Source organism: Cuculus canorus, chromosome 1, assembly GCF_017976375.1.
Source record: "Cuculus canorus isolate bCucCan1 chromosome 1, bCucCan1.pri, whole genome shotgun sequence".
NCBI classification, from domain to species: domain Eukaryota; kingdom Metazoa; phylum Chordata; class Aves; order Cuculiformes; family Cuculidae; genus Cuculus; species Cuculus canorus.
The window spans coordinates 93,656,033-93,671,549 of record NC_071401.1 but is presented as its reverse complement, the minus strand read 5'-3'; the positions used below and the strand labels follow the sequence as shown (position 1 = coordinate 93,671,549).

The following is a 15,517-nucleotide window of genomic DNA, read 5'->3' as shown; positions in this document are numbered from 1 at the left end:
GAATTTTTTTGGATCCTCTCCTCGATTCTGTCCCCCTCTTGACAAAGGCGAATGCCGTTTCTCCAGGTACATTATAATGTAAAGGAATTTGAGCAAAGCATTTGATCCTAAAAATGATTTTTAAAATGTTCTCCTTGAAATCTTAGCTTTTCCTTGAAAGACCTCAGAAGTTGTTATGGACTTGTGTGGTTAACTGTCCCCAGCATACCATGGTGAAAAGCTAAATAAGAAGTAATTTGTTTTACTTATTTAATGTCATACAGAGTTTGTGACAAAGACATAAAGAAAACCCAGATATTGCAGCTTTCTCTACTGACTTCAGTATTAAACAATAGCCATAATGCTTTTGTTTTTCTGACAAGTGTTGGTGCAACCGTGTACTTGCAGTCTATTTTCCAACACAGGAGCTAACTGTGATTGTATCGAGGGAAAGACATGTTCTGTGAGCTTTGAAATGATGCCATGCTTGACTGTTGTTTTGACACAGGGACCCTTTACAGTTTTCTTTCTAAAAGCTAGTGCTGAGTGACTCAGGTCACTGTAATATGTGATACACAACCTGCGTCCCCCTTGCCAAAAACATAATTTGAGTTGCTTAGGTTTTATATTGTCTTTCTTGGACCATTTTTTTTCCTCTCTTCTCATTACCTTTTCTTTCATTCCCTGCACCCACGCAGCTCTCTATGTCCTATTGTAAAAGCAGAGAACAGAAGTAAACTGTTCAAAAAATTATGCTTCTGTACATTGTGCACTGCCTGAAAGAAAAACCCATGAGACAAACACCACATACTCTACCTAAACCTGACCTCCTCTCTTCCAATTGTTCCCTAGGTAGATCAGTGACTTTTGAATACAGTTCCACACTGCTGGTCTTTTTCTGCAAATAGATGGCTCCTTAAAAGACAGGGACAAAAGGATCAATTATTCTGAAACTTGGTTACAAAGAACTGAATAAAACACAATGTTAAGGTTCCACCCTGTTGATAGGGAAGCTGTGTTTTTATTTCAAGGCCAGCTGCTGATCTTGACAACTTAATTATCAGTCAGGGAAAACTCAGCAAGTAAGAAATAATCTGAGCATCGGTGAATAAGAGAGAATGAGAGGGTAGATCCAAGATCCATCCCTCTAGTTTTATGTATATGCACAATGAAGGATGAGCATTTTGGGGATACAGATGAAGCTGACCAAAGAATGGATAATCTGTTTTCTTTAGTTATTTCACATATTCATTGAACAAAGGAAGAGAAAAACCCTGATTAAATGAAATAAATTTTGCAAACAAACTCTTAATAAAGCTCTTCACTGAAAGCTCATAAAAGTGCGAATACTCTTCACTCCTTTCCTTCCATGAGGATGAAAAAAGATACCTGGTGAAAAAAGTAACGCAGCTCATGTTGTCTCCTGCTTGCTCTGCTTTGCACTATGAGCCCTTGTGTCTTGTTCTTATTCAGAAAGTCCCTCAGAACCAAAAACACGTTCTCCTGAAAAGGGTTATATTTTCACAGTAGTAAATTCACCCACAGAGAAAATGAGCGGGAACTACACATTTGTATTTATATGCACTAAACTGAAAATCAGTTGCCAGCTGTTCAAAGTCTAGACCAAAATGAATCTTGAAAAAGTATGGTTTTCACTGCCAGGACACTGTCACCCAGATACCTGCATTATTGCTTTCTTCTCAAGATCCCCCAAGAAGAAATCATTGCTGACTTAGCATAAGGTAAAAGGAAAAATAAATTTAACAAGATAAAAACACATTTTCAAATACAACTGAGCAAGCTCCTATCTGGTCAAGACTTTTCAGAGTAAGTTCATCCAGTTTCATGGCCAGGGTGTTGAAGCTGCTTGGGTTACCCTCAACTGCACGCCTTTGTATATAATCACAAAATCCACCTGGCAGAAGTCTACATGGCCATTCAGTATTCTCATTCCCAATTGTTGTAGCCCTCCACTTCTCACCCATAAGTTTTTTCACTGTCACATGTACCATATAGGCCATGGCACAAGGTCACATGAACATGGCTGTGTGGTCTTATCCATCAGCCACTTCTGCTAGCCCTGGAAGGCAACAATCTGAATACAAAAAAGAATGGCTCTGGTCATTGAGGTGAAAATGCCTGCATAGCCCTCCTGTAATGATGTAGGAAAAAACCCGTAATGATGTAGACGAAACCAAAAAGAACAGGGGGATGATGCTAATTAATGACATCCAGCTGACTTATGCAGAGATCAGATGGTGAGTGAGTCGGGAGATGGAATAGTCAAAGGAAGATTTGATTCAGGTAGATCAGTGTTCTCACATGAGGACAGGTTAAATTTGTTCCTCCCACAGGGGAGGAACCATCACTAAAAACAAGATGTTGTTGATCGAGTACCCTAACTGTAGATACAGGCATGCCATTTCTAGTATCCCAGGCTAAAAATCTGGAGCACAATGTCTTCTTCGACCACTAGATGCCACTGAACAGCTTTAATTACAGGCCTGCACCATGAAGTTGCAAAAGTCACAATGCATTATGGGAACAATTGAGTATTTCTTTTGATGCAGCTGCAGCAACATAAGCAGCATTTCACGTGAAGATTTCTCATGTCAAAGAGCAATAATTCCCAGCGTAATTTAGATGCTATAAACCCAGTGTGTACCTGCTTCATCGGTAGTGATGGTGAGTTCGTTACTGGCCTCGCTCTTGCCGATGCGATTCTTGGCATACATGCGAATATTGTAAGTTGATGAAGGGTGGAGGTCAATGATAGTGGCTTGGTTTAGCTGAGGGGAAACATCTCTGGTTCTCTGAACAGAATCCCAAGAGTCTATTTAAGAAGAGATTTAAATAAAACAGAGAAATAAAAGGTTATATTAACATTTGTAACACAAGCATGCAGTTAAACCATCCCATAGAGCAGAATACTGCCACTGCTGAATTAACCCAGGTAATGCCTGCTGCTACAAGGAAAACGAGTGGTTTTCCTTGTAGACTGCTCCAAGTATGTTGCTGTGAATAATGGGATTTCAGCCCCAGGGTCACCAGCAAAACCTAGGAAACAGCTATTCCTTTGCCTTTTTTTTTTTTTCGAGGGAGTGGCAAGAGTGGCAAAGCTTTCCCAGTTTTATGTGTGTATGTGTGTACATATTCAATTTTTACCACTGCTACACTGGAACAACTGTGAAAAAGATGGGAGCTGCTGCCCCACAGAAGTCCTTACTCAGAGAGAAGGTTGGTTGTGCTCCAAAAAGGGGGGAAAGGGAGATAATAAACAGTGAGGAGGGTTCTAGCAAATATCAGGCAGAAAGTTGGATCCTGGACTCGAAGCTCAGACCACAGCTGAACAGCGAGCATGAGCTTTGCTGACTTAGACATGGGGATCAGCACACTCCAGGACAGATGATATTTCCTTGCCTCATGTTAGGCTACAAGAGTGGTTTAATACAAGGGGAATATAAAGACTCTTAACTGTTTCCCTGTATCTGTAAAAGTAGGAGTACATTGTTGTTATTCATGCTTATTACTCACCTGCCTGCTATGTTTTTTATAAATTCTCCAGACATAAAATAGGAAAAAGAATGGAAATTGGCTAAACACAGTAACATCTCCTTGTTATCCAGGCATTCAACTGCTGCAAACAAAATAATAGAATCTATCTGTTTAAAGCATCTTGATGTCTTTTATGAGTTTCCATTCTTCATTTCTTTCTTACTGCAGGCAATGTTCCTCCTTTAACCTCTGTAACATCCTCTGGGGAATGTCACTGGAGGCTCTACGGGAGTGTTTTACAGTATGGGTCACTGTAGGCAGGATCACAGAAAGCTCAGCATATGAGAAAGACTAGTTTAAAAATAGAAAGATCACTGAGATACAAAATATTTGCACATACTGTATAAATTCTTTTATACGAGCTCGCCAAAAGATGCACAAGTTGTCACAATGACATCTGCAGCTTGGCTTATTACAGAGCCTGTTTGTTTGTCTGTGTGGCTTAGTTTACTCAGAAGACATTTAGGAATCAGACATTTAAGTGCTAGCCAAATTCACTTGAATATATTTTTCCTTGGCAACTGAGTTTTTCACAGCTTTCTCTGTAGAATACTTTCAGAACCTCTAAAAGAGTTACCTGCAGGCAGTGCTGACACAATTTGCTGTCAGTTTGCTTTCTTAAACTTCACAGAATAACCAACAGTTGCGTTCCATTTGGTTAAATGCTACAGAAGCAGAGAAGACTGTCTGTTCCAGTATACTACAACAATAGGAAAGGAACTTATAAAAAGACTCATTTGGTATGGAGAATGTTAAATTTGACCTGATAAGGATAATAATTTCTTTTAATTAGCCTGCATATTCTCAAATTGCTTAAGTTTTTACTTGGTTGTTTGAAATAATGACTTCTGAGTGGTAGGATTCCGGCGCACATATTAACTACTGAAATAAACAAATTTGAAAAATTCTTGTAACTCCAGTAGATTCTTGTATCTTAATCTAGTAGATTAAGTAATGACATGTCAAGGAGAATAAGAGAAATGAAAACTCAGTCTTCTGTATTTCTAAATGTATGTTTCCAGTGTCTATTAGTGATTAACACATGGACTTGAGGAGTATATTTTGACACCTGCATCTGTTTTTTGAAGGGTAAGTAAAGTAACAAAAGCAATCCCTTCAAACTGAGTCAGTCCAGAGAGAAATGAAACATTTTATTGACAAAAATGTTTTCAGTTTGGAAAAATTTAGAGTGTTGATAAGAAAAAAAAGAAGAAAAAAATAGTTGATTTTGTTTTCTTCTGGCAAAGCCTAAAAATATTTGCTTGTGTCCGTGCGGTAAGTCATCCAGTGAGATATTAACACTGACTGTTGGCTGGTTTTTGTTGTTGTTGCAGAATGCTCCATCATCTACTTACCTAGAAAGACGCAAAAAAAAGCACAGAAAACAAGCAGCAGCGGGCTAGCAAAAAAACCCCAAGCAAACAAAAAAAAAAACCCAAAACAAAAAAAAAACCCTAAATTTAAATAAAGAGTGGAATTTTTAGTGTATTCTTCATTCCCCTTCTAAAAATGTTACATCCAGGCACTCCTCGGTGTTATAGGAAATGCACGCTCATACAACGATCTACGAAAGATGGATGTTTTCCTGAAAACCAGCAGCTTTCCAGCCGTTCCTAAAATGAAGACCGAAGCTTTGGGATTACTCTGCGGGAGGCAATGAGGGACCACTCGCTCGCGAAGGTTCGGTTGGGGGTGGGAGAAGCTGCCCGCCCCACGCCCGGGTCGGCGCTGCCACCTGGTGGCCGCTTCCGGTACCGCACTCAGCACCTGCAGCTCTGGGGGTGCACCTGCATCCTGAAGGTGCAGGGGTTCACAGGTGAGCACAAGAAAACTCAGCTCTTCCCACTTCAGGTCAGGACCTAAGCGTAACTGATGTTCAGATGGCCCCTCAGCTTTCCCTAATGACATAAAAAATAAAAAAAAGGATGAGGAGAGAGGGACGAAGAAGGACTCACATAACTATTCCTTCAAATCCTTTTTGTACACACCTAATTGAAAAGTCTGATGGCTACACATCAGTGTCTCAATGAAGGGTGAGGTCTGAGTGCCACCAGTACATTAGCTGTACAGACAGGCACCTCATCTAAGCACCAAAACAGCCTGAACTGCTGAGCTCCCACTTGTTCATATTGCTCCTGCATGGCAACCAGACCCCACAGATGCCACCTACCCATGAGACAGGCAACTCTATGCTCCTTCTCGTGGGTAACTAATGTGTCTTTTGTGTAATATTCTAGAGGGTAACTAATTTGTCTAATACCGTGACAGGGATAGATAGGATACATGAAGGCAGCACCATTTAGTGAAATCCATGCACGGTACGCGGTCACCTGCACATTCTCTGAAACTAAAAAGTACTGCAGTTTCCTTTCTCGTGAAGCCGAGACAATACATCCTGCTGTAAACCATTTCTGAGTCTTCAGGGTAAGCAACACAGGTGGAAAATTCTCGCTAAACACAACTGTGCATCTTGCAGCTTTACTTTGTTTTTATACTTCTGTCAGGACGTTCTGTGAGCTTACCATCTGGATGTGAATGTTTTACCTAAGTTTTCTGCTGTCCCTTTAATATCTGGAAAACGTGAGAAGTTTTCTTAATTCCCACTTGTTTGTTCTAACTTACCCCAAATATTCCGTGCAGGTTCTTCAGTAAGCATCTTTGGTGTTTTATCTTCTTGATGATTTAATAGATGACAAAAAGTGTGCAGAAGAATTAAAAAACTGATCCTAGTTTCTCCGAACATTCATTCTCAGATTCCAAAAAATCACATTTCTGTTGTTTGCAGTGAGATGAAGACAATCTGCTTTTTTTGAGGACACGGCCTCTAGTATTTGTCTTCACATACAGACAAAGAAATATTTTCTCCAACACCAACTCTGCCACCTACTAGTTTTTCTTCCTTTTGGCTTTTAAATCCTTGTCATTATGTTGTGTCTTGATGTTTTCATCCAATCTGATGGTGCTTTGTTTGCTGCCTTGCTATTTATTTATGACACCATATTACAGAGACGTAATTTTGCAATGCAAGTTCACAGTGACTGCCACTTAATCTTTGCCTGCATTCTGCATTATCACTTGAAAACACTGAAATCTAACAAAGGTATTTTAGAGCTCTAAAATCCTTTTCCGCCACTGCTTCAATCTAAGGAAAGTAGCTCAGCCTTCCTAGACAGGGTTATGCTTCGTTACATAATTTAGAAACACAAGTGATGTTTTAGGGTGAGAAAGGAGCCTATTAGGCAAGAATGACTTTCAAAAACTCTTCTGGAGCTGGTGGGTGGTTGGAATAAAAGGAAAAGAAAACAAAGCCCAGAAGCTTTTATACACGCCACCTGAAGACATCCTTGCCTAGTCTACATCTCCACAACTGTGATTTCTGACCACAGCCTCAGTGGGAAACTATTACTTGTAATCTTTCAGGTACTGTGCTCACCTTTACATTATCAATTTCATTTATGAAGCCAATGCAAAAATAGTGACTGATGATTTAACACTGTTGACAATATTAACACTCTTGAAAATATTTTATCTAGTAATAAAAGCATCACACTATTTTTGCCTAGGAAAAGCACAAGGGAATCCACAGTGTGGACAAATGGAAAAGAGTAAAGATGGGTAGATTTTTTTTTAATTTTCCAAGTTTTAGAATTTTATGAAGAATTACATTTTTACATCACAGCACTAAAGGGAGATGGCTATAAATGTACTGTAGTTCCTTTGTTAAACAGAATATTTCACTGATGACCATACACAAAGCATTCCCACTAGTGGACTACATCCCCAAAGAAACAGTGTGACAAACTCCAACATAAACCAGTACAATATAATTTTGCAGTGTCTTTTTAATCATACTTAAAATACAAAAGCATTGATCCATTACAATTTCCTTCCTAGTCACTTCTCAAAGCCTAACTCAGGGACAGTGCTTATCAACGTGCCTAACTTTAAGTATGATCACACATCACAAATATAGTTCCAAAGTACTTTGAATGTTGTAGGTTTTAATAGACAGTGAACATTTTTTTGGCTTAATACACACCAAAACAGGAATGTTTTCCTGATTTAAGGGGTTGTACCTTTTGGTTTTTAACCATTTACCTCCTCTTCTTATTAGATGTTTGTTGGTGTGACCATATGGTGACAGAAAGGTATCTGCTCTCGTTGGCCTGCCAATATGTGCCACTGATCTTATCCTCTGAAGAATTTCCAGTATGTTACTGAAAACTGCATGTTGCTTCAGCAAACTCCCGCACAGCTTTCGTCATCTAGAAGTTCTTGTAACTACCCTTTATCACTGCTACCTTTCCAGTGAAAATGCCATGTATATTAATAGAAAATAATTTCTAAAAATTATGATAATAGGAAAAAAAATTTGTAAAGGCGGTATTTTTTTCTATAGGAAAAAACCAGAAAATTAAAAGAAAAAAAAAATCCAAATGGAGAAAAGATAAAAACAGGGACAAGAATCAGCTAGCAAAAGCATTATACCAACTGTCATGCGGAATGGACTGTTTCAGAATGAAATTTATCCCCCTAAGGTGTAGGTTTCTCTGGTAAAAGGGAAGAGCAGTAAGTGCTAAACTTACTGTCCTTACCTCAAAAACAAACAAACAAGAAAAACGAACAGAGGAGGATAAATCTTACTGTGGAAGATTAAATAAACCATGGTGAAAATTTCCACCAGGCAGTTTCAATTTATGAATTATCTTTTATGATATAAATTCAGTGATGAATGACAAGCAACGAGGATTACTTTAGAGGAAGATTATTTCTTACCCGACTTGTTCTTGCACTCGATATCGTAGCCGGTGATTGGGCTGTTCCCATCAAATCCCATTGTCCATCTGAGGGCAATACTGCGTGCTCTCACCTCTCGGATTTCTATTTCAGGAGGGTCAGGGGGCTCTGAGTAAACACACACACGCACACACAGAGTTTTAGTCAGAAGAAAGCCTGTACTTGTAAGAAGATAATATTAATAAGTGTGGCAGAGGCATAGCTTGCTGGTGGTAAGCTCTCACGGCATTTTCTCTGGTCATTCATTAGTACCCCGAGCCAGTGAATCACCTGCTGAAGAATACTCAGAGGGAGTAAAAGTAACTTTTCAACTAGGAATCACTAATGTAATCCTGAATGCTGAGTTCTGTTTAAAATTCTTACATGCAACATTAAGTTGCATTTCCTTAAAAGCATCCTTAAAAGTACTGCAGATTGGACTACTCGTGCTAGAAAAGATTTTTGCCTTGAACACCCCGTTTCACTGTTATTTCTACAGTTTTTGCACTCAAGATAATGGCAGAAATACAAATACTAAATTTTGAATTGTTATATTGGGGTGTGTGTGCAAAATTCCTATCTCTTTGAGCGTTTAAAAAATCTTCATTTTATAAAAGAATGAATTTATAAAAGTTTACATTTATGCTAAAGCTTCTTTCTGCCTCTAGAGTTAAGGATGTAAATAAATGGCAGTTATACTCATTCTAATGCCCCTTTAAATTGTCAAGGCAATTTAAATAAGCAGAGGTGTAACTGTGCACCTGTCCCCAAACTCCACCTGAATGTTTTGACACGGCTGCCTTAGGCATCCACTGACATCTGCAGTTACTTGACATCAAGAGCGGGGAGAAAGAACTCTGGAAGTCCTAGAAATCTGTTGTGTGCATGCTTAAAGGCATACCAGCACAGGAACAAGCATGGTAGAGAAATAAGCAGTGGCCAGTGGCTGAGTCTTGCCTGTGCTGTGTACTGTCACCTCAGCCATCCCAGGATTTGCCATGTCTGCCTGAGTGAAACCCTGTGGGAAGGGAACGCCAGCCCCAGGCAACATAGCTTCCTAGAGTTTGCATCGTGCAAACTGATTACAACTTATTTTGACTGATTAAGCTCGAAATATTTTGTTTAACGATCCACAGTAGGTTTAACATCTCTCTAGAGATGGAAGTCAGATCGTTTTTGCTTTATTTCAGAATTAGGGCTCAAGCATATTTGTTGTTTAAAACCAAATGCAACACCCTCCCTCTCCCCCCAAAAAGTAACCCCCTCATATCCACTGTCCTTACTGAAGAGGAGAGTTTTAAATGTCTTTAGCAGATTGCCTGCTAGTGTATTTAAGAAAAAAATCTCCTTATTAATTTAGAAAGACTTAAGCTTATTCTTTATTTTTATTTAATCTGTGATGCTAGAAAATGAAAGATCGAGCATCTTAATGTGGCTCCTCATTTCTTTGACAATGGGGAACACATTTAATTAGGAATCAGAGCGTCCCTCCCCCAACAGATTTCTGAGGATGGCATACACTTACTGTACTACAATAGCTGTGTTATTTTCCTTATGTTGTCCTCTTCCTACCTTGCACAGTGAGCTGAATTATTCCACGGTCCTCCCCATAAGAATTGATGGCATGGCAGGAAAAGAAGCCAGAATCTTCACGCACAGTTGGCAAGATCTATAGGTGGTTTGAAAAGAAGTGATTGATTGAACAACATGCAGAGAAAATAAACCAACAGGTTTTCTGTATGGTGCAAGAAAAAAATGTACAAACTGCTTTACTTGACAGTAATAAATAGATATTGCATGTTATACATATACATATATATGCATAGTAAAGAATTCAAAATGCTGAGACTTATCAAAACTAGTGACACCTGGGTTGAGGAAGCAGGCTATTAGCTCTACAAGTGTAGTCAGGAGTTGGAGCGTCACCTATTCCTGTAGCTTCTCATTAGGAGTCTTGTTTGCAGTTACTCGCAAGTTTGCCAAGTATTTAACAGTTGGCTGAAATTTTCCATACAAAATGGTGCCTCCTGCTGCCTCCATTTTTTTCCAGTTATTTCTGAAAATAACTCAAGTGGCTGAAGTCTATGTGGAGGAAACAAAAGTTCAAACACTGGTGGTGAACCCTGTGTAGCATTCAGCATGGTGCCTCATAATAAAATTTTGGGTGTTCTTCTTTTCAACGTGTTTTTTAATATCATAGATAGTTTTTAGTGTTTACATACATCATTATGATACTTTTCTCCAGGACCACTGCTTCATTTGATGTACAATATAGAGAGGATTTTCTTAAATGAGCAGATATTCAAAAAACCATTTTCTTCTCATTTTTTTAGTGTGCTGCTCCACACTTTATTTACAGAGTTCAAACTGTGCCCTGAAGATAGACTTTATTTTCTCACAGTCTTTATCATGGCATTCACCTATGAAATACTCATTTCAGAAACATGAGCAAATTTATTTTCATAAACTCTGACTTAATGAAGAGCATTACCACCATTTTGTATGGGGAATTAAGGAACCAGACATATGATAATGTTTGTGGCTGCTTGACAAGTTGCCACATATTACCTAAGCCAGGCTAACTCCATGTGCTCTTTATTTTTCACCGAAGCCAAAGCAATACGAGCACAGCTCTCATTCACCATTGGTTAAGACAAATGGATTAATTTCACCACTTGCTACAAGGGTATTGGAGAGTTATCATCTGCGATGTGGTAACTTGTCAAGCTGCATTAAGTTGTGTGTGTGGCTGAGCTTTAAGATAGATAAACAAAAAAAAATTGAGAGCCCAATTTGATACATCTAGGGCCTACTTTCCACCCCCCTCAGAGTCCTTAGCAATAAATAGCATTTCATGTGTTCATAACAGCTTCCACTGAGTTAAGCTGCAGCTATGAGGGCTTAGTACTTCTGCAAATCAGACCCCAAGGGCTCAAGGCAAGTACCTAGAAAACAAAGAACACACAATTATTGGCCACCTGTGAAAAGTTTGTTTTCAATGATCAGCCTTGCATCACACAGTGTCTTTCATTACTCAACCCTAATTCAACTCCAGAGAAAGTCCAAGTCATGCCTCACTGAGGCAGGAGTCCTGCAGAAAAAATAAAACTGAGTATACAACTAAAGATCACATCATCATGCGTACATGCAAAAACACTGAGTTAAGAGCTTCAGAGGCAACCTTAATCCTGACATTTTCTACTCTGGGGGCATTTTACACCTCAGAAGTCAAAGGTTTTGTATGTAACATACATATGCATGTAGGACACCACTGCCGTACACAACTGCTTCAGAAGAGAACTCTCCAAGCAGGTCTCCAGCCTTCCAAAAAGAATTATTGTTGTGCATCCAGGCATTACCTTATTAAAGTCAATAAGATGAATGAAGACAGAGAGGCCTATAAGTTTATCCTATAATTAAATATTGTTCTCAACACAGATATACTAATATGAACAAGGTCACACATAGAAAATACTCTTCCTCATAGGAATCAATGACAATGCTCCCTCACAGAGAGAAAAACCAGATTTTTACTGGGTATCATCCAACAGTTTTTGGCCAGTAAAGAAAGAGATATATCTTAAGGCTATCACCAGAGAGCTACAGAATTATTTCCTTTAGCCTGGTAAAAAATGTTTTTAAGACTGTGACCGAAAAAATGGAAAATTAACATTTTTGATTGAGAATCTATATGTTTTTTTTTACTTTTAGATTTCATAAAGGCACATGTGAAAATCCAAAGAAATGTATCAATAACTTGTTCATGCTGATAAATTTTAAATTTAAGTGGATAAAGCTGTATCCTGGTATAATGAGGTCAAAGTGATAGCCCCATCCATTGTAGGTGACACCAGAATAGCAGGAGTTTCCTGTGCTTTCACAGCATCTTGGGCAAACCTAATTACCCAAATCAGCAGTGACACTCACGTACTCATGTAGCCCCTCAATCTAACCCAGGTCAGCCAACTTAGGAGTTAATGGGTCTCACATACTGATTTGTCAGGCAAGTTGAGATGCATGGTTCCCAAACCGCCAGGCAGCTGCCTATCACAGAAGCGCAAGTGAAGATAAGTATATGACGTTTTGCTAGGTGGCTTGGTGATTTCGGCTACTGTGTACAATAAGTGCCTAATGCTACTGGCAGTAGTAGATATACTACTTACGTATCTACATGTACCTTTTCCTCCCGTCTCACTTTGAATCCGATGACTAACCTGACTTTGTAACATGGTCTTGCAAGTCCCACAAAGTGAAAGGGAGGGAGAAAAAATAATGTGAAAAACCAGAATATTTTATCTCGAAACAGCTTAATGGTTTTGGTGAAGGTAAGCCTGACACACATCAGTGTGTGCTAAGGCACAAGCCACATGGTTCCTGACACAGAAATGACAGGGTGGACTATAAGCCAGGCTCACTCTCTTGTTGCCTCTGGAGTGTGGGAAGAATAATTTTTCTAGTGAGTGGGATGCAGAGGTTTCCTCCACCTCTTTTTGCTGCCAGCTGTCCAGGGCTGTGCCACAGGTGGAGCGAGTGATGGGGCTCTGACCTTGTAGGGCAGAGGTAGCTGTACAACCCTACCAAAATCAAATCAAGGAGCACTCTCACACATGTAGATGAGTCATGAGTCACAGTGTTTTCTTACCTGCAAAGTAGAGATCACTTCATCTCCAACTTCCTTGGTGGAAACAAGGTAACGGGACATTTCAGGGTTAATAATTCGGTCTTCTTTTTCCCAGCGGACTATGATGGGTTTCTCTCCATGTGCTGTACAGCTCATTTCCTTCTTTTGCCCTTGTGTTGCCAATGTGGTATTTGGATAGGAAGTTATCATAGCTGGAACTAAGAACAGACAAAAAAAAAAAAAAAAAAGATTGTTCTTTAGTGAGATGACTGGCCTTATGATACAGGATTGCTGCTTCAAACTGTCCATATCTGACCAGCTTAAAAAAAATGTGAGAAATTATTTTACTTTCATTTCTGTGTAAGAGAATAATAATTGTTAACTTCATTAATCATTTAGGACTTCAAAAGAATTTAATGTTGGAAAAAAGTACTCTCTTGCTAGCAATAATAGGCTTAAACCCCACATATTTTCACATCTGGAATAAAAATTTTCTGGAAATAGGAAGAAAAAATCCTCAGACTGTTTTACTGCAAACCCCCAAAAGACAGCATTTTTAAAACAGAGCGTCCTCTTTGGTGGCCTCAGACCTGGCCTCTTCGCTCCTTCCCATATGATTTGTTCACCAATGAACAAGATGTGGGTATTTGTGAGAAGGAAGAATCAAAGCCTACAAGTATGTCTTTCAGCTCTGGCCCTTTCCCTGCTTGGGAGAAGCTGGAAAGCTGTGGACAGCACACAGAACTGCCTTCTTCTGAATTAATCTGTCCACTCCTTTCACAGTGTATAAAGTGATAGTAAAAAGTTTCTTCTCTAAGCTCTTGCATTCCAGGGCTGCCTCCTGCAATAGCCCCACTATCCTTGTTTGTATGCATGAACATTTGCCTCTTCTTATCAGAACAACTCACTCATTCCATGTGAACTTCTCTGAGTCTCTATTTTAAGATGATGATATTGACACACGACCTGATTAGAGGCCTTCACAGTATTTCCTCCTGCATAGATTGCATCTATTGCTACTGGACAGAAAAAAAAAAAAAAAATCCTTGTTTAAATGAATTAGTATAATTGCTGTTCTGAGATGTTAATGCCTGGTGGCATGACCTTTTCACATATCAGAACAGTTGATGCTTGGATATGACAATATTTCAAGATGTAGCCCTTTCTGTTCAAGGGATTCCTGTACCAAAGCAAACTGATCTCAAAATTAACAGGACTGTGGAGCTGTGGGTCAGAGTTTTGAATGGGATCTAATTACAGGAAAAGCTCTTAGAAAGGTCTTGTGTGAGATGTGAGGCTCTTTAGGCACTAATATGCATTAGTGATGGAGTACATCTTGCCTAACTGTTTGGATACTACGTACTGATTAGATTTGTCAAAGAGAAGCATACCAAGAGAAGAAATGGTGAATAATTAGAACATAAAATCAGGAAGCATCTGATTCCATCTTCCAGAGAATGAAGATACCTTCAGTTTTACCTGGCATCCGTCCAAGTACTAGTAATCACAAAGAGGTTAGTTTCAGAAAGTCACTTTGTGTGGTCATCTGCTTGTTGCTTCTAAACACAGAGGCTGTTGTGTACTGGGCCTATGGAGCTGCAGCTCTGCGGGCCCTGTATGCACAGGTATGTGCGCTTGAACTTAACTACCCCATCTGGAACACCTGGAGTAGACCAACATATCCCTTTATGTATTTTGTTCATCAGTAAGAGCCCAAATCCAAATGACTGACAGGCTATTAAGGAGTTTACACTACTATCATTATCTTGTGCCAACACCTTTCTTCCTTCCGTGATCACCTAAGCCTCCCACACATCCCTTCCTTGTTCATTTGCCACACCTCTCCACATCACCCTCTTACTTCCTCAATGCAATATGCTCTAGTCCCATTCACCTCTTTCTCTCGTCTCCCTGCTTCAACATCCTCAGGTTCTCACATGTTCCCTAACCCCTACAGCAAAATCTTCTTCTTCTAACCTCATTTCCTATCCCTTATTAAATCATGGCAACCTCCAAACTCACCTAAGTGATTTTTTTCTACAACTGCAGTCTGCCTGCCCACCAGTATCTCTTTGATGATGAAGGGAGCATGCACTTAGCCCACAGGGGGCTGAGGAGTGGTGTGTGCCTCCTCACGAAGCACCTGAGCTCCCAGGATGCCCATTCCCCCAAGGGGTGGAGGGCTCAGAGTTCAGAGCAGATGAGCCTTGCATTGGTAGGTCCACCTTACTCCTGCTTCTAAAAAAGGACCACACAGTGTACATCTACATAAAATGGAACGGATGGATTTGGATTTAAATCCCACAGATCTCAAGGAGCCTGTCTCAGAGGCTCCTTTTTCACTTAAGGTCTCCTGAACAGTTGTCTGCCAAGAGCCTCCTGATGGGTAGGAGTGCCAAACCAAACAAGGCAACTATCTTGCTTACTTTTAAAAAAGAGAGTTCAGCTTATGAGCTTGTTTTTTTTCCCAACAAACTTTCTTAATGAGACCAGCATAAAAACATGTAAAGAAAGATGACTTTATTCCTCAGATACAGCTTTATCCCTGCTTATCCTTCCCTCCCTCTGACATAATCTTCCACACGG

At 39.6% G+C, this 15,517-nt stretch overlaps 1 protein-coding gene across 2 annotated transcripts in view; it reads right to left on the bottom strand.

Annotated features, from left to right (window-relative positions):
• The window catches only part of DSCAM (DS cell adhesion molecule), a 460,069-nt gene that overhangs the window by 99,101 nt on the left and 345,451 nt on the right, over nt 1-15,517 (bottom strand). For both annotated transcript variants that reach the window (XM_054085418.1, XM_054085408.1), the window contains exons 12-15: nt 12,953-13,149; nt 9,883-9,979; nt 8,311-8,439; nt 2,645-2,812 (exon numbers count right to left, since the gene is read on the bottom strand). In XM_054085418.1, the coding sequence (XP_053941393.1) occupies nt 2,645-2,812; nt 8,311-8,439; nt 9,883-9,979; nt 12,953-13,149 (591 nt within the window). The remainder of the gene's footprint in view (nt 1-2,644; nt 2,813-8,310; nt 8,440-9,882; nt 9,980-12,952; nt 13,150-15,517) is intronic.